Source organism: Lissotriton helveticus, chromosome 9, assembly GCF_964261635.1.
Source record: "Lissotriton helveticus chromosome 9, aLisHel1.1, whole genome shotgun sequence".
NCBI classification, from domain to species: domain Eukaryota; kingdom Metazoa; phylum Chordata; class Amphibia; order Caudata; family Salamandridae; genus Lissotriton; species Lissotriton helveticus.
In genome coordinates this window covers 599519561-599542433 of record NC_136070.1, presented here as the reverse complement: position 1 = coordinate 599542433, position 22873 = coordinate 599519561, and the positions used below count along the sequence as shown (strand labels likewise).

The following is a 22873-nucleotide window of genomic DNA, read 5'->3' as shown; positions in this document are numbered from 1 at the left end:
GTAGTCTGTGGCTATAAGCAGACTTTTAGTGATCTGTGTTGACTTGTTCTACGTGTACCAGTACTCCTTTCTGAATGGACTTGATGCAGTGCAGAAGGCCAGACATCGATGGCAATAAGAAAGGAGGAAGATCAGCAGGTAAGACACAGCGACGAATGTCATAGGTGCAAGAAAAGGGGTGTGTATGTGAAGAACAGTGCAAAGAGTGAGCATAGGCAAATTTCAGACAGTGCCTGTCAGCCTTTCCCAAATGTCCTGATTGTTCATTAAAACCAAGCAAAGGTACTGTTTGATTAAGATGTTAAATCTATCCATCTGTCTAGAATTGATTGGTAGTAGATTTGAAATGCAAGGTCCTCAGACTTTTTACATGTTCTGCCCAGAACTTGGTAGCAGAATTGACTGTGATGACCTTGGACATTTAAAGTGGTTTTGACCTCATACACAAGGGTCCTAATTAAAAGTATGTTAAGAAGAGGAGTACTTAATGAATCAGCAACAGGTTTAACATATGAACCGTGGAACTGAGGACCTCTATCAATGATAGTTAATGAGGGATAGGCAAGGGTTGGAGGTATCATGAAGGTTTAGTATGAGTAGGTACGGCCTGAGTACAGACCGTGCGCTGGGCTACTTCACTGGTTTACCATGTCCCTTAATTTTAGCTACCAAAAAAGTATTTTCACTAAGGGCCAGATGTAGGTAAATCTGATTTACCAACTCTAGAATACCGAATTTTACCGATTCGGTATTCTAGGTTCGGTAAATCAGATGTAGGTAAAAATTCGGTAATTTTTACCGAATCTGTATGATTCGGTAATTACCGAATCGGTATTTACCGATTCGGTATTTGCCATTGATTCCTATGGGCCATGAGGCCCATAGGAACCAATGTCAATTACCGAATCGGTAAATACCGATTCAGTAAAATTACCGAATTTACAAGGGGGACAGGGTGTCACTTTGACACCCTGTTGCACCCGTGATTCAGGCTTGTGTGCCATGTGGCACACATACATGCCCTGTGCCACATGGCACAGGTGTACATGCACAGATGTGCATTTACACAGGAATTTGTTATTTACCATGCAATAGTATTACATGGTAAATAATGAATTCTTAGGGGCCTGTGGCACTGTTTCCTGTGCCACCTACATATAGATTTACCGATTCGGTAAATATACCGATTCGGTATTTTACAGAATCGGTAAATTTACCGAATCGGTAAATTTACCGATTCTGTAAAATATAAGCCCCCTACATTTCAATCACCAAATACCGGTCGGTAACGGCCGAAATCGGCCGTTACCGACCGGTATTTGGTGACCTACATCTGGCCCTTAGTCCAATGTTTTCCTGACGGCCAGGGTGCCCTGCCAAGGAAGAATCATGGCACTATTTTAGGGCTATGGCTGGAAAAAAACAAGAGATGAGTCCTTCTGTTTTGTATGTATCTAGACAGTAGGATCAATTTGTTCTTGTGCTTGACAAACAAGCTCTAGCAAGTAACCCCAGAAAAAAGACTTGCTGGGTGACAAGATGGTATGAGACATCAGATTTGGAGGATCACCCTGGCATTGCCTTGACACAGACTCCGCCTTTGCATGTTTATTAACAGGTCTATACGTGATCAAATAACTGAATTTTGAAAAAAAGAGAATCCACTGATGACAAGCATTAGCACAGACTTTAATTATATAAAAGGTTTTTATGGTACGTCCAAACTATGAGAACCAAATAATGTTGTCAGTTACAAAAGAATTATTGTGTAGGGAGTAATTCTAAGTCAGCGATTGTATACTTACGTTCTGTGGCCAACAAGATTCTGGAGTTTTAGGCAATTAGATGCAAAGCTTCAGTAAAGGGGGACTGCTGAAAATTTAGTGGTTGAAGCATCTGTTCAAAAAGAAAAAGGTAACTGGGAGTTAAGATGTTTCAGAATATGGACAGAGGTGAATGCTTTTGGTTTTTTATAGTTTGGAAGGCTCCTTCTTGATCTATACTCCAGATCAAGGATTCATTGTTTTATAGGACTGGCTCTGGTAAAAGAGTTGAGTAGAACTTGTTAGATACCTCTTAGGTAGCTTGGTTAAGGCTATTCTAAACCTCCCTGGACTTTGGTCTTGTCCTTACTGATCCCATTGCAAGAAATCTGAAACTCTAGGAATGAAACCTGGGAGAGTTAAAAGACACATTTTGCTAACTAGACTGGTAAACAATGCAGCAATTCTCACACATACTGTTGATTGATTGATATATGTTGAAATCTCTGAAAGTATCATTTACAGTCTGATGAAATGCGGCTGGAGCATTACATAGCTAGAATGGCATTACCAAATACTTGAAGTGGCTATACCGAGTGTTGAAGGCCATCTTCTATTCATCACCTTCTTTGATTTGAAAAAAGGTTGTAAGCTTCCCTTATATCAAGCTTAGTTAAGACATTTGCTGCCTTTATTTGGTCCTACAATACTGATAAAAGAGAAAGAGGATATGTGTTTAGGATTCTAATTGTGTTAAATTCTTGATGATCAATGAAGAGATAATATTTCCATGAGGCTTAGGATCAAAAAGGGTTGAAACCCTTGTGAACTAAATGGAATAGCAGACATACCCTTTGCTAAGTTTTATTGTAGGCATTGCCAAAGAACTGCATATTTTTTCATAACAAGGGAGTAAATTGCAAAGTGTAAATGTGGGAAAAAATGTCACCCTCAAGTGCAATCTTCTTAGATGTTAGTTTGGTGATCTTAGGTTGGTGACCCATATGCCAGACGCTGGGAAACCACAAGTTTGGCACGGCTATTTGTGGGCAGTGCTCCAACTCTGTCAAACTCTAATGCCCTCCTTATTAATTAAGCGGGATTCCACAATTTGATAGAAGCAAATCCTTTATTGACTTATCTCTGGTTCTTGGGGTTTGGATGGGATTGATATCCCTGGCTGGACTGGGCTGCTAGTGTGGGAGGAGAGTGGGAAGGGGATTGTTTTGGGTGTTTTACCTGTGTATATCTATTTATTTTGTTGTTTGTAGAAGGAATGAACACACCAACATAGTGCTGCCATGTCTGGTTCGCCCCACTAGCTCTTCATTACTTATTTAGGAGTGACAGACATCAAATCTATACGAGATAGTGACACTCGTCCCTACATCAATTGCCTCACATGGAACGTTAGAGGACTGGGAGATCCACGCAAACATACGCAAATACTAGCATATCTAGACAGACATAACATATACATTGCTCTGTTACAAGAGATGCACTTCATTGATACTACACACACCACTTCAACTCACGTTGGGCATCCTACAGACAATTTGCTACATATTCCTCATATTCGCGTGGCTCGGCGACACTAGTGCTCAAAGGCACATCATATATCCCATAGGGATCATGTAATGACCCCCAGGGATGCTATGCCTTGATATTTGGCAGATTGGAATCTTTCTCACTAATTATTGTCAACTGCTGTGGCATAAACACTTGTGACCCTTCATTCTTTGATAGACTATTGGGCCAGATTGCAGATATTGGGTCCATATACATTCTATGAGGGGGCTTCAAGTTAGCTATCAATGCAGAACTGGATAGGCTGCATGGCTTCTCTACCTCTCACAGTGTGGCTGCCCGACATGTACATGACATTTTGATATAAGGTGAGAAGCTAGATGCCTGGTGCTCACTGCTCCCACATCTGAAAGAAGGGGCCTTCTATGCAGGAGTGCGTGCAAGTTGGGCCAGATTGGATTACTGTCTTCAATAACAAGGCCTGGGATCATAGATTCGAGGAACTATACATTTAGCACGCACCTACTCAGATCACTCCCTGGTTCTCCTGGAGCTGAGCCTCCCGAGGACTTGTTCGCCATCCGCATTGTGGCACCTCTCTCTACTGCTGTTCTTGGATGCTCCCTTTAGAGAGGAGCTAGGACATGAAGTTAGACTTTTTAAAAAGAAACCGAGATACAGTTCACAAACTGAGTACTGTTAGGAAAGCCTTTAAAGTTACAATATGAGGGTTATGCTTGGCTTTGGTGTGTTGCAGGCCCTTAGAGATATGCTTCACAACGTGGAGGGAGTCATTAAGAAATTAGAGACTTAGTTAGGTGCACCCAGAGACCCTGAAGTGGCCAGGAAGTTTAGGGCAGCCCAGTCTGACTTTGAAGAAGCTGACGAACATGAATGTTTATACCAAGGCAAGTACACTCAGGCAAGAACATATGGCAAGGGAAAGTGACCAGGACATGCATTGGTGTCCATGACATGTAAACCCCAGCTTACAAAAACAATTCTTGAGATTAAGGACCGAGCCTTAGTATGGGACACACTGGACATTTTGCGAGAGTTTGCCTCATTTTATGGTACACTATAAACCTTGACAAGTATGCAGGGGGCAAATGTAGACATCTATATATAGGATGTTACATTGGGATGGCTAAGTGACACACAGGGAATTCCTGGCAGCAGATATAGAAGAGGATGGGATACGGGAAGATATAATGCAATTACAGTTGAGAAAAGCCCCTGCCCCATACAGCCTTCTCGCAGATTTTCATAAAGCCTACATCAGTATCCTCACTCCGTTATTGGAGGTGGTTTATTCTGGAAATAAAAGGATGGCGTGGTCCCGCCATCTATGAAAGAAGCCATGATAATAGCCCTACTTAAGACTGACAAAATGCTGACATATGCGATTCCTACCTGCCCATGTTGCGCATCAGCTGCAACACTTAGGTACTGGCCAAGGTCCAGGTGAACCGCCTTAGTCTCCTAATGACATTTCTGTTCCAACCGGATCAATCAGGGTTCATACCTGAGCAGTCCACATCCCACAACTTGTGCACTCTGTTCGCATTGCTTCTGGATATTGACCCAGATCTATCCGCAGTTGCTGTCTTAATTGATGCCACCAAGGCTTTTGATTCACTGAAATGGGATTACTTAATGGCCATGCTTCAGCGTATGGGAATCCCCCGTGTTTCTGAAATTAATTGCCCTCTTGTACTCCCATCCATCAGCCAAGGTCCAGATCAACGGATCATGCTCAGCACCGTTCTTTATCACTCGGGCACGCGGCAGGGGTGCCCACTGTCACCCTTGCTGTTTGTGTTTGCAGTTGAACTGCTGCCTGCCAAGATTTAACAACACCACCACCAATATGCAATCAGGTATCCCACTAGACCTATTTTAGTATTGCTCTACACTGATGACACCACCCTCGGGATAGCCTGAACTCTGTGCTCGCCAAATGTGTTCACTTTGGGGGTTTGTCGGGCATCCAAATAAACTGGGGAAAATTTTATATTTTTCCTCTAACTAAATCAACCCAGAGGTTTCAACCAGATTTCCCGCTAATGTGATGTTACTCAAATCTTAGATATAGACCTCCACGACCTTCCCTTCCATTACACTATCAGACATCAATTCCAGTCACTCGTGAAATTGCTTGCCGAAACATGCTGCATTGGGCTGGCGCTACTACTCGGGGAGACCTTCATAAAGACAGCCTATTCAGCAATAGTGAAACCTTATACGCTGGTGGACAACCGACACCCTTAGATGTATTTCTATATCTCAGACTGAAACATAAAATAAAAGTTGCTGCCCCGACTTTCCCCGGGAGACCCCACACTTAGCATGTTGCACACGCTGCTTAACCTAGAAGGGCCGAAACGCTTGGTTTCCCTCCTATATCACACGGCACAGCAGGAGATGCTGGGCATGAGTGGAGGAGCTCAGTAGGGTTGGGATCTGGAACAGAGTGCTCCCCTCCCTGATGCTCAGTGGCTCCAATGTTGCCAGCAGATGACGCATATCGCATCAAGCAGTAGGCTTTGTATTATCCATTATACATTTCAGCACTGGCTATACTATACTCCTGTAAAACTGCACAGATATAATCTCCTCCCTGATGACAGATGTGCCAGGCTTGGAATGGAGGGTGCAGAGCAGACTTCCTACACCTGGCCTGGTCATGTCACCAGATTCAGTCTTATTGGAGGGAGATTGAGGGACCGATATCGCTCATAATTGATCAAACACTCATCCTCACCCCACTGGTGGCAATTCTGGGACATACAGGAGGCATAGAGGTGGGATATCGGAAACTTGTCTCACTTTTCCATCTTCTAGCTAAAAGGCGGGTTGCTTGTAAGTAGTGAAGGTGCCAAGCACCTACATTTAAGAACTGGCTGCAAGACTTCATATTCTGTAAAGACCAGCTTGCTACCTATGCCAAACTATTGCCCCCTAGCTCAAGACCCATGGATTTATGGGGACCATTGGAGTCTTATCTTCTAACCCAGGACTCAGATGCGGCTGTTAACATCACCCCAACTCAATGGATTGAGGACTGTCCTTTACAACTTACTTCCTGGTGACCTACACACTCCATCAGTTATTGGCACAGCCCTACCACCGCCGTAATGTGCCTTACATTTGCATGAGGTGTTTGCATCTAGTATTCTGTATAACCATTAAGAGCTAAATGTGCATCTCATATTTGTGTGTGCTGTACAGTACCATGCCTATGGATGCTCTATTGTCTTTTGATGTATCCGTTGTGGGAGACTGGGGCTCTGGCTTGCACCTACGGTGCAATCTAAGATGGTATGTTGCACAAAAACGTTGTAATTGTTGACTGTTATTCTTTTTTTTTATTCATCCATCATAAATGTGCCCTTTGTGATCTAAACACAAAATACAAATAAAGAAACCTAGAATAGAAAAAAACAAATTAAGATGATTTAGCCTTTTGGTCTATGTGCAGCTCTCTGTGATTTTTGTAGTCACACTTTTGGCTTATGGTCTAGAAGCATAGAAGGGTAATGTTCCTGTTGCAAAACACAAAGTTGCATATGTGCACTGCACCAGACAGCAGACATCCAAAAGCTGATGTGATAAACGTTGTGGAAACACAGAAGTTTGTGCTGGAAGGGTACCCTTCCAGTATAAAACCTAACCTTGATATCACTTAAATATCGTTGCACTTTGTTGCAAGGGTGCATGCTTTGGCTCAAGGCAGCCTATGGTACGCCAGCACCAGAGGAGAGAACAGCAGCAACACAACTTAATAGATATTGAGCTGTTAGGCTCTCTTGTTTTTGTGCAACGCAGCACCTCAACTTTGACTACTGCACATCGCAAAAACTTAGGGGTCTATTTACGAGGTGGTTTGCATCACTCTTGCACCATGCAACCTTAAGTCAGATTTATGAAGCCGTGCAAGGCCACTTTGCATAGCCGCAGGTGGCCCCATAAATCTGGAGCTAGGTAACGCAGCGCAAATCACTCTGTTGCCTTACACTGCCCTGGGGAAACGTTCCATGGGCTTTGCGTGGATGTTCCTACGCAACTCCCATGATTTTTGATGCCTTCACAGATTTACCAGAACTGGTAAACCTGGGACTGTGCCAAAAAGCTATGCCTTCCCAGGAGAGGCGTAACAAGTAGAAATATGCTTATATCTCCTCGTTACTTCCTCTTCCTATGTGTGCTGCAGCACACATAGAGGAATATGCCTCATAGGATTGTTTTTGTGGAGGAAGGTGCCCCTTCCTGCACAAAAACAATTCTTCATACAACACAGGCACCCTTGCAAGCACCATGGTGCAAGTGTGCCTGCGTTGGCGCTAGGCTGCCAATAGGGTGCCTGCACAGAGGAAACGGCATGGATGTGCCATATTGCCTTATATACTGAGCATTCCTGCCCTTTCCCTGTCAAGCAGTGCAGCGCAGCAAGGTGAAATCGAGGAAACCATCCTGGGGCCAAAGATTTTATTGGGCTTAAAGATGGATGCTGTTTTTCAGGTACCTTCTGCCTCTACCCGAACAGGCCTTGTGTGTGGGGCCATGAACTCTGCACCTAGTTTGCACACCCACTGAAAGCTAAAGGAGGTCTTGCAAAGCATGTTACAATGGATGCAATTTGTCAATTAATTTGGAGTAATCTATTTCTGACTAAAAAGCTATTTAAAATGTTCGTAAGACACAAGTAGTAGGCCTTGTATTCCGAAAATAAGCCAGTTTTGCATTTTTTCATGAAAAGGTTTAAGACTTTGCACAATAGTAGCCTTAATTTGAATTTCAGCGCCTGGATCAAGTGAGTGGAATTGTTTGTTGTAGCATTTTAAGAAGCAGAACTATTCTAATGAGACAGTACAACATATGCTCATTGAACCATCCCTGGCAGCCTGATGAAGATCTGATTTAGAAATATTCTGATTTGGCTAGCAATGTATTTAGATTTGGAAGCAGCATGCCTTCTGTATCTACTTCAGATAAAACGTCTTGATCAATATGTAATGTCTCTTTGCTGCATTCTGGGCATTGAAAATGTGTGTTTCTGTCCACAGCCGTTGACCTGCTGTACTGGCGCGACATAAAGCAGACTGGCATCGTGTTTGGAAGTGTCCTCCTAATGCTCTTCTCCTTGACCCAGTTCAGCGTCGTCAGTGTCATTGCATACCTGGCCCTCGCTGCTCTCTCTGCCACCATCAGCTTCAGAATCTACAAGTCAGTGCTCCAGGCGGTGCAGAAGACCGACGAGGGGCATCCATTTAAGTGAGTACTTCCACCAATCAAATTACTTTCATATTTCACTATGCTAACCCAACACTAATCCTTTATGGGTTCCGGAGTAGCGCGCTACTCGCAGAAAAAGCGATTCGACGCCTCGTCAGGGGTAGTAAGCGCTATATAAATGCAATCACAATACAATACAATACAATACTTTTTTGTATTGTGCCAGGTGCATTGTTCATTATCTGATAATAACTTCTCTTGGATTGTTATTTTATGCTCTCTTCACTCAATTATGACATTATCTGGTGTAGTCCCAGTTTTTTATCTTACCCTGGGACATGTTCCCAATTTTCTCAATGGCACTCAAAGAAGTGTCAGCAAACAGAAGCAGTGCAAACCTTTTGAGCATATATACCTTTCTGGGTGGCTGTCAATAAATGTGCCCCATTGTTTATTGATGTTTCTGTCACAAGAGTAATGCATTTTCCATTCTATTGTATTGATAGAAACTCAAACTTTATAATATGCACGGATATTTCACAGTCCCAGTTTGTTACACCGCATGTAGACTTTTCCGAAATTCTATTAATTTCCTCTATGAGACTTTCCCAAGGTCCCATTCCCAGTAACCCATTTGTTCGCTAAATGTAATCCATTCCATGTATTATCCTTTAATATTGTGTTGTGCATTTTTTGTATTAGTTGTTTTGAGGTCTATTACATGCCCTGCATTGGGCTTTCTGAAAGTCCCACCCATTACCTGCATTACACATTTCTGTAGTCGTGTTTATTCAATGCTTAACACTTATCCAACACTCAACCATTCAATCTTTTAAGCCTTTCACATGGACATATCTAGTCTCTGAAATACTCTTGCTAAAGTTCCTCCCATTCACTATATTAGCTTTTTTCTCAGAGAATAAAACTTCAAATAGCCACTGCAAAATGACAAAAGGATTATTTTCCTCAAAGGCAGTCCTTTTTCAGATGGCCGCCAGTCATTATTAAAGCTGCAAAGGGCACAACACGTACGTCTTTCACTTTGCTATTGTCCATATGGCTTGATATGTTCAGTATGTTGTATCAGGGGCAGCTCCACCATTTGAGCGGAGGAGCATTGCCCCACAAAGAAAAGCCCCAGGCCAGAGTTGAAAAATAGAATGGTAATAAAGTTCATTTATTACCATTTTTATCAACCGACCTGTCCTGAACTGAGTGTCAGGATGGGGCAGGCCATTGCTGCTGACTGGCAGCTGGAAGCTGTGCGCTTAAGTTAAAAATGCTCATGTCTCTTTGGCCGGCCGTCTTGCGATGGCCAACCTGACATGCATATTTTAAACCTCTCTAACGCAGCTGAGACAGCTGGGTTACAGAAATTGCAGGCCTCCAGTCCTTTTAAGAGCGCTGAGAGAGACCTCTCCCTCCAATCCTGGTGCTTCTCTCATGCTGGAGAGAGCAGTACCAGGATTGGTTAGGGGAGTTAGCTGGGTCCTGCTTTGGAGCCTGCCTCGAAGAAAGAAGACCGATCGAGGACTTTGTGTCGCACAGTAAGGTAAGTGTGTTTTATTTATTTGATATTTTTTCTCTGCCACCCACCTCACCTCCCTCGGTACATGCCAGCTGCCACTGTGTTGCAATTGATTCTGTAATGTGACACCAGTAATTCTTTCAGCTTACGAGGCACTAGACAAGAAACATTTAACAGTCTATTCACCACTTGGCAGGACATTGCTCATGGCTCACATGAATTTGTGAAGGAAATTCCTAAATGCCTAAATCGATTGAAAAGTTCCATCTTTGCCACAGGATAAACAATTTTCATTTTTTGCAGCATTGTACCTGAAGGTTTTTCGCACACACTCCCACCGTATTTTGCTTAGTTCACATGAGCTGATTAAACCAGAGGTTTAAAGAGGAAAATACCTATGTACAAGCAGGAGCATAGCTGTCCATCTCCACATAAAATAGTTTGAAGGTAGATCAATGCCTCCATCTTGGCACAATAAGGAAGAAGATCAAAAAATATTAGGTCCTGTTCTAGTGTATGGACCTAGAAACTAATTTTTCTGAAGACCAAAAAAGAAACTACTAATTCTCAGACACATAACTCTTTAGTGGACAACACTAACAGGAGACGTAGATTGAAGGTAAGAGCTATTATTTGAAGAACAAGGTTCTACAAAATGTGGCACAGTGACATATTAAAATAGCAAGAATTTAATTTTAATCAGTAACAATGCACCTTATGCATTGCAATGAAAACACTTCTTATGCACACAAACACACTTAATATCAAATAGCTCCAAGGGTAGTTGGAAATGATCCTTTTAGGTGATCCAAAATGTAATTGAAACTGTCTCAAAGCATGGTGAAATGAGCCTGGCCCAAATTAATAAGCGCTTAGAGGGGGCTGACAGAAAGCCCACTTTCTGTTTCTTGGTTACAAGTCATTATACAGACAGTTAAAACTGCCAAGATTAACAAACCTTGGTAATTCTGTTTTTTTTAAAAAAAAATTTATTGAACAAGGCAGTAGGACATCATGAAATCATTGGTACATAATTAAAAAAACAAAGACATTATTCATATCTGTTTTTTTAACAGTCAGAAAATTTTCAGACAATTTACAAGAGATAAAACTGGAATAAAAACAGAGGATTTAGAGGGGAAAGAGACCGTTATAAAAACTTACAAAGTCCTTGTGCAAAAAACCGCAATTTTTAGTGAACAATATCACTGCATATAAGTGCAAAAACTGCAATAAAGTGCCACTGCCAAAGGAGATAAAATCCAATAAAGTGCAATTTTAAAGTGCTTAGTGCAATAAAGTGCAAAACAGCTATTATAAAGCAGCAATATTACAAAAAAAAGTGCAAGAAGTTCACATTACCCTCTCCATCCTTATAATCTTCCTTTGAACAATTCCAGATTCTCAAAATATTTCTAATTTCTTTCAAATCTTGCAGTGGCTCCCACCCTACCTGCATAAGCTCTTTCGAAATTACATGTTCTTCTCATTTTATTGAACCATTGTATCTGTGATGGAATCACCACTGATTTCCAATTTTGAAGGATTAAAGACCGTGCAACTACACAAGAAATAAAAAGAAATACTTCTTCTGTTTTGTCAAACCTGCTCCTCTCTTCACATATGCCAAACAGGGCCGCCTCTGCTTCTGGCAAGAATACTTTCCCAGTTGCCAACTCCATATCTGCGAATATCCCCTTCCAAAAAGATTCCAACTTCGGGCAGGAGAATAAGATATGACACCATCCTCCCTGACCCATAGCTTTACATCTAAAACACTTATTCACAACTTCCGGGAACATTCTCACCGGGGTATAATACGCGAGCCAACGCGATAAAAAAGACATTCTTTTGTAATTAGCTGCCCGAAGTGCTTTATTGCCCAGATGGCACAATAGCTCCCAATCTTTAACTGTAAGAACACACTGTGTCGAGAGGCTTATTTTCTCTAGATGTCTATTCAATTACAGGAGAAGAATTAGCAAAGTAGAGCTTTTTGTACCAAAATCCTATACCTTTATTTTTATCCCCGTACAAAGCTGATATCAAGGCAGTGGGAGAGATGAACAAGCTACCTATCTCTTTCCTAATAAAATAGACCATTTGTAAATACTCTAAAAACATAAGTCGCCTGGAATTATTCATTCTATTTAAAATCTCCTGCCAGCTAATGACCTTAGTTTGTACAAACAGATGTCTTAATTCCCTAAACCCGGAAAGTTCCCAATCTTTCAGATGATTCAAGGATATCTTCAGACCCAGTTTGACACATTCAGACAAGCTCACATACATAGAGCCATCAGAGCCTTGTTTTTTAAAAAGGAGCAGTAGTCTCGCTGTATACACTTTTAACGTCTTATATCTTGATTTTTTAGGGAGTTTAGCAGTTTTTAAAAAGTTAGGAATTTGAGAACCTGCTTCCTGTATCATTTTTCCTAGAAAGAAGTTATCTCTTGTCTGTCTAATCCTTAATAATCCTGCCACAATATCAAAAAAGGCTGCTTCATAACATGTCTTAAAATGGGGGAGAGCCAAACCACCTTGATCAACTGCAAGTTGGACCACCGAAAGCTTGACTCTTGAGGCCTTTTTGTTCCATTGGTAATTCATCGGTTTCGCCTATGTAATGAATAAAGAGCTGTTTTCATCACTCATCATCTGGTAGAAGGAAAAAGCTCCCTGACAAATAACATGGGAGTCTAGAGGATATGGTGCAGTGGCAAGAGCTGCTGACACGAAAGCGAGGTATCCCCATTCATGTTTCGGTGACACCGCACAACATCCTGTGATTCTATGCAAATCAAGTAATCTCTCCGGGTGATAAATTGTTGATTAAATATGAACTTCATGAAAATATAGTTCCATCAAAGCAGATGCTAACAGTATTTTGGTGGCGTAATACTGATAAGAGAAGTATACGAGGGACGAGCATTGGTAAATGCAGGAAAATAGGCTAGGGCCAAAAGAAATGGAGGAAAGGTAAGTGGCACACACATGAACTAATGAGAAGCCAGGTAAGAGAGGAGGCGGGATGTAAGCCCCTTTTAAGTTTATATTAAAAATAATAGATTCTTCAAGCACAACGCAAGCGCTGTGCAGGCGAACTCTAAAAATGATCAGGACCACAAGTATACAGCTGAGGAGGAGCAAGTGAAAGTCTTGTCTTGTCAAAAGCTGAAGACCCTTAAAGTAATATCACTTCCCCATTACACCTTTCCTAAGGATAGACTGTGGGAGATAAGGGTGATCAGGAGAATTAGCACAGGGCAATTTCCTAATTCAGCTTAATGCAAATTATTTAGAAGTGAAGGATAATATCATTACTACTGATGTGGTTTTATTTGTACCACATTTGAACTTTTTTCCAGCTATGACATTTTTAGATATAACCTCAGCCGCGGGCCGTGGAGGGAGTTACAGTGGGGCAGGGAGGCGGGGAGGGGGAGGGGCGGGGTGGAGGGTGCTAAAAACAGGCATATGGATCATTGCAGGTAAGTACACAATTTAATTAATAAAACGAAATTCGTAGCGCGCACTGCATGGCAAAAAGCAATGCTGTGCGCGCTACGAATTTCGTTTTATTAATTAAATTGTGTACTTACCTGTAATGATCCATATGCCTGTATTTAGCACCCTCCACCCTGCCCCTCCCCCTCCCCGCCTCCCTGCCCCACCGTAACTCCCTCCACAGCCCGCGGCTGTATAACCTTAAACATTTTGCTTCTGTGCTGCTAACAGTGATCCTCCGCAGGAGTTGTATGATTGACAAGAAACCTAATGCATTTCATGGTACTTACATTGCTAGTTGTGAGAGAGAAGAATTTTTTATACAATTCTGTCACTGGTTGTTCATGCAGTCCAATTAATTTCAACTAGAAGTGAAGGTGTCACATCCTTTAGCAGCCGTGAAACTTGGCTTATAGATGTCCTTTTTTGTCTTGCTCTCAGAGACGATATAGATCGAACACCCCAGCAGCCCCTGTGTCAGGTACTGTTAATGGTGGGCAGACTAATCGAGACAATGTTCATGCTCAGATTTTACTCCAGTGAGCTTCCTGCAATGACAACAACCCATATTTATTAATTTGTACTGCAGCATCATGCATGCTACCACCTTCCTGCTGGGCACTTTCCCTCACTGTGCTGGGGGAGGGGCGGTGCGCACAGCGCCTCCATGCTCATGACGAGCTCAGCTCGTAATGCAGCACAGTGCTCGTGTGCTCATGACGAGCTGAGCTCGTCATGACCACACCCGTTTTCATAGAACACTCGCACAGCAGGGGAATTAGCCCAACATGTGAGCGTTCTAATGGTCATGACGAGCTCAGCTCGTCATGAGCACACGAGGACCGTGGCTCATGACGAGCTGAGCTCGTCATGAGCATCGAAGGAGCTACACCCATGATGTGCATAAACTCAGAGAGATGAAATCCTGTAGGTTTTGAAGAAATCACCGTAAACTTAATACACAATGAAACAGAATCTCCTCCATCAGCTGGTAAATTTAGTCTCTAAACTGGCCTTAGCAATAAAGTTACCTTAGGTCTTGAATCAGAATACCGTTGCCATGGCTCTCCTTCACACATAGCAACAGCAACGACAAAGAGAATGCGTGAGTCCTTTCATACAGCACAGCATTAGCTCAACAGGAAGGTATTTATTGTTCCAAGACAAACGTCTGCCTGAGCCTGTTCCCTTTTAATATTCCTACATATATTGCAATCCATGCTTCTGAATGTCAAATGGAGGCTGTTCTTTTCCACAGCCTTAAATAAAATGTAAACAGACATCTGCCATTTTGTCTGCAAAGTCAGTGGCCTGTGTAGTGCTCCACGGTCTACGCAAGGAACTATTCTTATCATTTGCCTAGAGTATGGGATATGTCATCATACATATCTGCACCAATCCATGGTGTCTAACACCTCATGCAGCATTCAAACAACTCAATGAAACTCTGCCAAACTCTTCTTCAGATGTTGGTCACACATATCAGATTATAAGTCTTACATGGCCAGACCACTGTCCTGAAGCATTTAGGGGCAGATTTATGTTAACTGGAGCATCCCTGGAGATGCGCCAGTTAATGTGCGCCACAGTGCGCCACAGCTCCGCCACCCATGGTGCGCCGCATTTACAATGCGGCGCACCATGGTGCAAAAACGGCACAGAGGCGTGACGTATCTGTGCCGTAAAGGCGGCCCATTGCTGGAGTTGCGTCGCAAGCGCGACGCAGCTCCAGCAAGGCTCGGGGGTGCCCTATCTGACCAATGCTGCATCAAGACCTACGCCTGCTTCAAGTAGGCGCAGGCTTTTGACGCAGCATTGGCCTGAAAGTGACTGAGTGAAATCTTATAGATTTCACTCAGCCACTTTTGCGAGGTGCACCTGCCCCGGAACGCCCACCCTGCGCCGGAACGCCCACAAGCGGCGCAGGGCTTTACAACGTGACGCATCTGCCTAGATGCGTCACGTTGTAAATCATTCGTAGGGATGCACCACGTTTACGCCGCCTTGCGTGATGCAACAGCGGCGTAAACGTGGCGCAAGGGCCTCATAAATCTGCCCCTTAGTATATACTAGGTTTGGTATTTTTTCTTGTTATGATTAGGTGTCAGTGTTCACAGACTGCTTACGAGTCAAAACCATCAACATGCCAGATCTTCCACCCAGCAGACAAACTATCCTTGGAGGGTGACCTTATGGGCACCAAACTCTCAGAGAACTTGGACCATTTGCTGTTGGGAAAGATGTTGAGTTCCCTTTGGATTCCTTGTTGAGTTCTTTAACTTTATGCTAATAAACTCATGGACTTTCTGGACGATGATTTTTGATAGGTGAGAGAAAATAGATTGTTGCCTGAAATAGTAGCGAATCCAAAGCCTGGCCACCCACGGCAGCTCTGCTCCTCCTAATGCCCCATTTCCCTTCTGAATATTGAGATCAAGATTATAGCAAAAGCCATGGCAGCCCAACTTTCCGAAGTGATCCCCTCACTGGTCCGTCAAGCAACAAGACACAGCATACGACAGTTGGATAATGCTCTGACCTTGGCAGACAGACTGGATGATCCTGCAGTGGTCTTGCTGGTAGACATCAAGAAGGCATTCGGCTCAGTGTGGTGGGATTACCTAGTCACCTTCCTTCTGCGGCTGAATTATGGGCCCTAGAATATTGCATACAAACAACTCCTCTATAAGGATCTGTCAGCTAGGATCATAGGGAGCTGACATATGCCAGTTGATGGCTGTCCTCTTTGCTATTTCATTGGGCCACTGGCATAGTGGCTCCAGATCGATGCCCAGATTAAGGTGTTGAATGGAAAGATGGCATCTCAGATGGGGGTCTCGCCTGATTCTGTTCATGGACCCAGAGTGGCCGGGCCCATTCACACTTTAGATACTCAGGGTTTCAGGAGAGACTACTGACAAGATTATTAAGGTTGTCATCTTTTTTTCTGGCCAACACATACTCTTAGTATTTGTAGATTGCTCGTGCATTCCATATGGTCATGTGGGGTTTTAATTGCTCCGGGTTATACGTTTTCTCCTGCAGTTTTTACACGAGGAGCAGTTACATTACACAAGGACACATTCATATTTGTGTACGCATGGGTGGATTGTCATTTGCACAGAATCACAGGATGTTGAGCCAAACTTGGTTCCCCACTTCCAAAGTCGGCAGCTTTGGCAGTTAATCTACATCCTCTCCCCATTACACCCAACACCGCTGTGGAATTGGAAAGGAATATTCAACCACTGATTGACAGTGGATGTAAAATTCTGATCTGATTATGCTTTCTTTGTCACTCTGGGGCAGGTACACTGCCTGTCCATGAGCTGATTGATGTGGGTGATTTCATTTAGGAAGATCAAATTCATTGTGACTGTAGGTTACCTTACATCTGCAAAATCTATGACTTCATCTCATTCAATCTCTTTGCTATAACTCACAAGTGATACTTCACTACCTACACAGTCATCTCTATCAAGGATATGTGCACTGCCATCCTCACCTTAGATTGAACATTTTTGTGGTAGTGAGGTTCCATGAACTTGCCCTATCTCTGCCTTTGTGACATTTCCTTGTTTGATAAACACTGCCGGCCCTTTTATTGCTGCTGCATTTGTTTGTTTGTATCACTTGTGAACACATGTCATTCTTTGAATCCAGTATGCTTGGTCTTGGTCTATGTGAGTCCTTCTATTTCAATGATGTTCTTTCTTTTGGATCAGCTCTAACGTAGCTGCCTGTATCTTCTACATATTGTCTTTGCAGACCATTAAGGATTTGTGTGTTCTGAGGGCCTCAGAGGAACATATATGATCTTGAGTAATAACACTTGCTATCAACCTTCTCTGAATATGCTAATATATTAAGCTGCCAAAGCCCCTTCTTCCTGTAAGTGAGCACCAATCTGTTAAATAAGTGTGTGTCTGTCTCCTCATCACTCTGTGATGGCTGCACCGTCAGCTTTTATCCAAGGCACTTGCCTTGGTTGGCAGTACCTATGTAGAATGATGGCCATCACCAGTGGATTCAGTGATGACCTGGTATGATCAAGAAGGCAATCAAGGAAATACACAACCTAACCTTCCTTCCCCTAACTGACTGGCTCCTTCCTCAGCTGTAGGAAAGTGTAGGTGTTAAACTTCTGCCTCCCTCTGTGCATCCCTGCATTCCGCAGCCCTCTGCCTTTGCTTGGCCATCCTCGAAGGTATCTCCAGTACTCTGCTTGGTTTGGAAAAGTCGTACTGAAATTTGCCAATTATGCCCATGTGATGGAATTTTTGACTCACAGTTGCACCTCTCATCTGGGCTTCTGACCTCTGATTCGGCTTTGTGCCTCAAAGATCCTCCAAATTGCACAAAGTACCTTCACAGGCCTCACAAAGTTGTCTTGTTCACCACTGTCCTGCCACTTGCATGCCCAAGGGAAAGGGTTTGCTAACGTTTCAACTTTTATCCTAGCCACACCAGTGCACATGACTATGTTTAGGCAGGTCTGAGGTAGGTCTGAGCTCATAAGACTGCTAGTTAAAGATGCTAAATTCTAGAACTATCAGGTTTCAGTCGCCATCTAAAACCTGACTCAGCATGGCCCCCGGTTTGTGGGTATAATTTAAAACAAGCTCATGAGCTAGCACACTTTGGCATTATTTTATTAAACAAGTTACCTACCTTCGGGAAATGCCCTACTGTTACAAACTCTATCTAGCTGCAGATTCCTTACCGTAGAATATTCTCCAGGTGTCATCCTGGATACAGAAGATGTCTGAGCAGTACCCCTGAATGCCCGTAGGTAGCATTGTTCTCCTGTGCATCAGTGTTGTCCACCCTGGAAGTGTAGTGCGTGGTTCCTATATAGGTGCCACCCAGGTGAACTTACACCAGTTACTTTTGTGAATGCCACACCAGGAGCGCGGAGCCATGATAAGCTCTGACCACTAATGTGACAAGCTAAGGCCCTGAGAAGGGTGCCCATTACATTGTAATCGGTTTGCAGAGTGGAGTGGATGGAAGAGCGATAAGGAATCTGCAGCTAGATAGAGTCTCTACCAGATAAGGCTTTACCAAAGTTAAGTAATTTGTCCAACTGATGAAGACTTCTAGCCACAGGATTCCTTACCTTAGAATAGATACCCAAGCAATATTTTTCATGAGATCGGTCTTCAAATCCAATTAAACAAGAAAGTCTTGCAGTACCAGAAGAGTGAGGTGCCTGTCATGATGGATCAGACTATCCAGGCAGTAGTGCTTGGTGAACATGTGCAGGGATGTCAATGTTGCTGCCTAACAGATGTTCAAGACAGGGACGCTGCATGCTAACACAGTGGTCACAGCCTTGTGTCTGTGAGAGTGAGCCCACAAGCCCTCTGGGGGTTGCATCTTGGCCAATGCTTAGCAAATCTTAATGCAGAGAACTATACATCTTTAGATGGGAAACAACCTTTACAACGCAACTTTTACAACGCACTACCATTACAACGAAATTTTTACAACGCAAAAACCATTACAACGCATGTATTTACAAGGCATGTTTTTACAACGCAGATACCTTTACAACGCATACCATTACAACGTAAGTATTGGTAAGTATATAATTATATTTAAAATGTTATATGTTTGTTTTTTTTTAGGGGTATTTTTAGGGTTCAGGGTCAGTTTTCAATTTATGGGTAAAGGGGTATTTTAAGGGTTCAGGGTCAGTTTTCAGTTTTTGGGTAAAGGGGTATTTTTAAGGGTTCTTTTCAGTTTTTGGGTAAAGGGGTATTTTTAGGGTTCAGGGTCAGTTTTCAGTTTTTGGGTAAAGGGGTATTTTTAGGGTTCAGGGTCAGTTTTCAGTTTTTGGGTAAAGGGGTATTTTTAGGGTTCAGGGTCAGTTTCCAGTTTTTGGGTAAAGGGGTATTTTTAGGGTTCAGGGTCAGTTTTGGGTTTTTGGGGTACAGGGGTATTTTTAGGGTTCAGGGTCAGTTTTGGGTTTTTGGGTAAAAGGGTATTTTTAGGGTTCAGGGTCAGTTTTCAGTTTTTGGGTAAAGGGGTATTTTTAGGGTTCAGGGTCAGTTTTGGGTTTTTGGGGTACAGGGGTATTTTTAGGGTTCAGGGTCAGTTTTGGGTTTTTGGGTAAAAGGGTATTTTTAGAGTTCAGGGTCAGTTTTCAGTTTTTGGGTAAAGGGGTATTTTTAGGGTTCAGGGTCAGTTTTGGGTTTTTGGGGTACAGGGGTATTTTTAGGGTTCAGTGTCAGTTTTGGGTTTTTGGGTAAAAGGGTATTTTTAGGGTTCAGGGTCAGTTTTGGGTTTTTGGGTAAAGGGGTATTTTAAGGGTTCAGGGTAACTTTTGGGTTTTTGGGGTACAGGGGTATTTTTAGAGTTTAGGGTCAGTTTGGGGTTTTTGGGGTACAGGGGTACAGGGTAAAAATAAAATTAAATTAAATTTAAATTAAATCAATTAAATGAAAATAAATTAAATTAAATTACATTAAATTAAATTAAATTATATTCATTTCAATTAATTTAAATTAAAAAAAATAATATATACTTACCAATACTTACGTTGTAATGGTATGCGTTGTAAAGGTACCTGCGTTGTAAAAACATGCGTTGTAAATACATGCGTTGTAATCGTTTTTGCGTTGTAAAAATTTCGTTGTAATGGTATGCGTTGTAAAAGTATGAGTTGTAACGTCATACATCCCTTTAGATGGTCCATTTCAGCACAGCCTTCTCTTTTTTAGCTCCTATATAGCCCACTAAGAGTTGATCGTCCAAACTGAATATTGTGTGGTCAAGCTAGAACAACAATCACTTTTTTGGTCCAGATGGTGGAGCCTCTCCTCCGCTTTGGCAGGATGGGGCAGAGCAAAAAAATTAGCCAGGGTGATGCTCCGGCCTATATAGAAGGGAGTAACAACCTTTGGAAGGAAGGAAGCATGTGTCTCGAGAACTAGTTTGTCTGGGTCAGAGGTGGTATAAGGAGGGTGCACCGAGAGTTCCTGTAATTCGCTGACGCACCTGGCTGATGTTATGGCCACTAAAAAAAACTGTTGTGATCTTCAATAGCTTAAGAGGGCAATTGTGCAGAGGCTCAAATGGTGCACACATTAGAAAGGTAAGGACAAGGTTGAGGTCCCACTGAGGCAAGATTTCTCCAGCAACCGCAAAAATGCCGAAATGGAAGAGCCCTGCTGGGCCAAAGATAAAGCAAACAATAGAACCTTGAATAAAGGTGCAAAAAGGGGGTCAACTTTGTGGGAAGCACACCATGACACAAACTTATCCCAAGAGCAGATGTATAGCGACTTGGTGGAGGGCACCTTGCTGCTAGAATAGCATCACAGACTTCGAGAGAAAGGTCAATAGCTGTCACCTGTAGCCGCTCAATCTCCATGCAGGTTAGAGGGTAGGACTCTCCCCTGCTGCTGCGACAGAAGATTCTCTCGGAGAGGCAGCCTGAGTGATGGACCAATGCTCATGCTCAACAGCTCGGGATACCAGACTCTGTGGCCACTCTGGAGCCGCAAGAATGGCTTGAGCCCGGTCGTTCCTGACCCTCATGAGAACGCTGGGTAGGAGTGGTATTGGTGGAAAGGTGAACAGGACGCCGGAGCTCCACTCAAGGTGAAAAGCACCTCCAAGAGAGAGTCGCCTTGGAGACTCCAACGCGCAAAGCTGCTGACACTGTGTATTAACAGCAGTGGCGAACAGATCTAACCAAGGCTCTCCCCACTGCTGAAAGAGACCTTGCACTACCTCCGGATGGAGACGCCATTCATGATTCGCTAGGCATCTTCGGCTGAATTTGTCCATTCTGGCTTTCAGAGAGCCCGCTAGGTGTTGAGCCACCAGAGAAATGCCCTGACATTCCAGCCATGTTCAGAGATGCATGGCCTTTTCACTGGGGTGGTGTTGCCCATGAACAGCTGCACCAGCCTCCCCCTGATCAAAGTAAGAAAGGCTTTCGATGCCAAGCGATTTGCCTGAAGCTGATTTGTTGATGTGGAGATTGGACTCCACCAGAGATCAGAGTCCTCTGATCTCTACTCTCCCAGATTGCCGCATCAACACAGGAGTGATGCATCTGTCACTATAGTCAGCTCTAGTTGGGAAAGGGGCCTGTCACAGACCCAATTGTGGTTTGTTTGCCACCACTGTCAACCTTCTGCAGTTCCCTCCGAGATCCAGACCATGTTGTAGAGATTTACCTGATGCTGTACCCACTGGGTCTTCAGGTCCCACTGCAGAGCCCACATATGCCATGTTAACGGGCATGAGTAACAAGCAGGATGCAGGAAGCCATGAGGCCCCACAGCCTCAGAGTCAGTCTCTCTGAAATCCAGGATAAAGACTGAAACATTGGAATCATAGTCTGATTATCCTCGACACGCTGTTCGGGAGGATAGGACCGAAACTGCACTGTGTCCAGAACGGCTCAGATGAAAGGGAGCATCTTAGAGGGAGTCAGATGCGACTTTGGCATGTTTTTAGAGAATCCCAGTGAGTACAGGAGGTTTGCAATAGTCAGTAGGTGGCAGACATCTGCCTGGGGTGAGCTCACCTTCAACAGCCAATCATCGAGATAGGAGAAAACTGGAACCCCAACATCCGCAGATGAGTGGCAACCACTGCCATCACTTTAGTGAACACAAGAGGGGCGCTGTTATGGCCTAAGGAGAGCACAGCAAACTGAAAGTGTTCTTCGCCCACCGTGAACACAACTTAATGCTTCTGTGCAGGCAGGACGGGGATGTGGAAATAGGCGTCCTGCAAGTCCTATGCTACCATCCAGGCTCCAGTGTCTAGGGCAGGCAGGACTTGGGCGAGCGTTAGCATTTTGAACTTCTAATTTGTCAGGCAGAGGATGGGATGGCGCAGGTCTAGGATAGGACAAAGTCCTCTGTTCTTTGGCACCAGAAAGTTGCTGGAATTACTACCACAACGTACTTCTGATGCTGGCACCCACTATCTGGCTTCCTTGGCTAAAAGAGCCTGCACTTCCGGCGGAGCAAGGAGAGATGGTCCTCCATCAGCCAATCTTAAGTGGGAGGCATGGGTGGTGGGGTAATCACAAAGGGGAGGGAGTAGCTCCTTTGGACAATCTGTAGGACACAGCAGCCTGATGCCACTGACCACCAATGGGGAAGTTGATGGTGTATCCTGCCTCCCACTGTGCGCCCACAATGGCCGAAGGGCGAACTAAAGAGGCTTGGAGGCAGTTGCTGCCAGGGGTGGTGGGCTGGCGTGACTGCTGGCTACATGTCCCACGTTGTTTGTGTCCTCAGCCATGAAAAGGCTGGGAAGCCTTTTGTCCGTGATGGCTAGGAGG

At 43.6% G+C, this 22873-nt stretch overlaps 1 protein-coding gene across 2 annotated transcripts in view; it reads left to right on the top strand.

Annotated features, from left to right (window-relative positions):
- The window catches only part of RTN1 (reticulon 1), a 566864-nt gene that overhangs the window by 524694 nt on the left and 19297 nt on the right, over positions 1–22873 (top strand). For both annotated transcript variants that reach the window (XM_078660618.1, XM_078660619.1), the window contains one exon: positions 8357–8564. In XM_078660618.1, coding sequence (XP_078516744.1) covers positions 8357–8564 — 208 coding nt within the window. The remainder of the gene's footprint in view (positions 1–8356; positions 8565–22873) is intronic.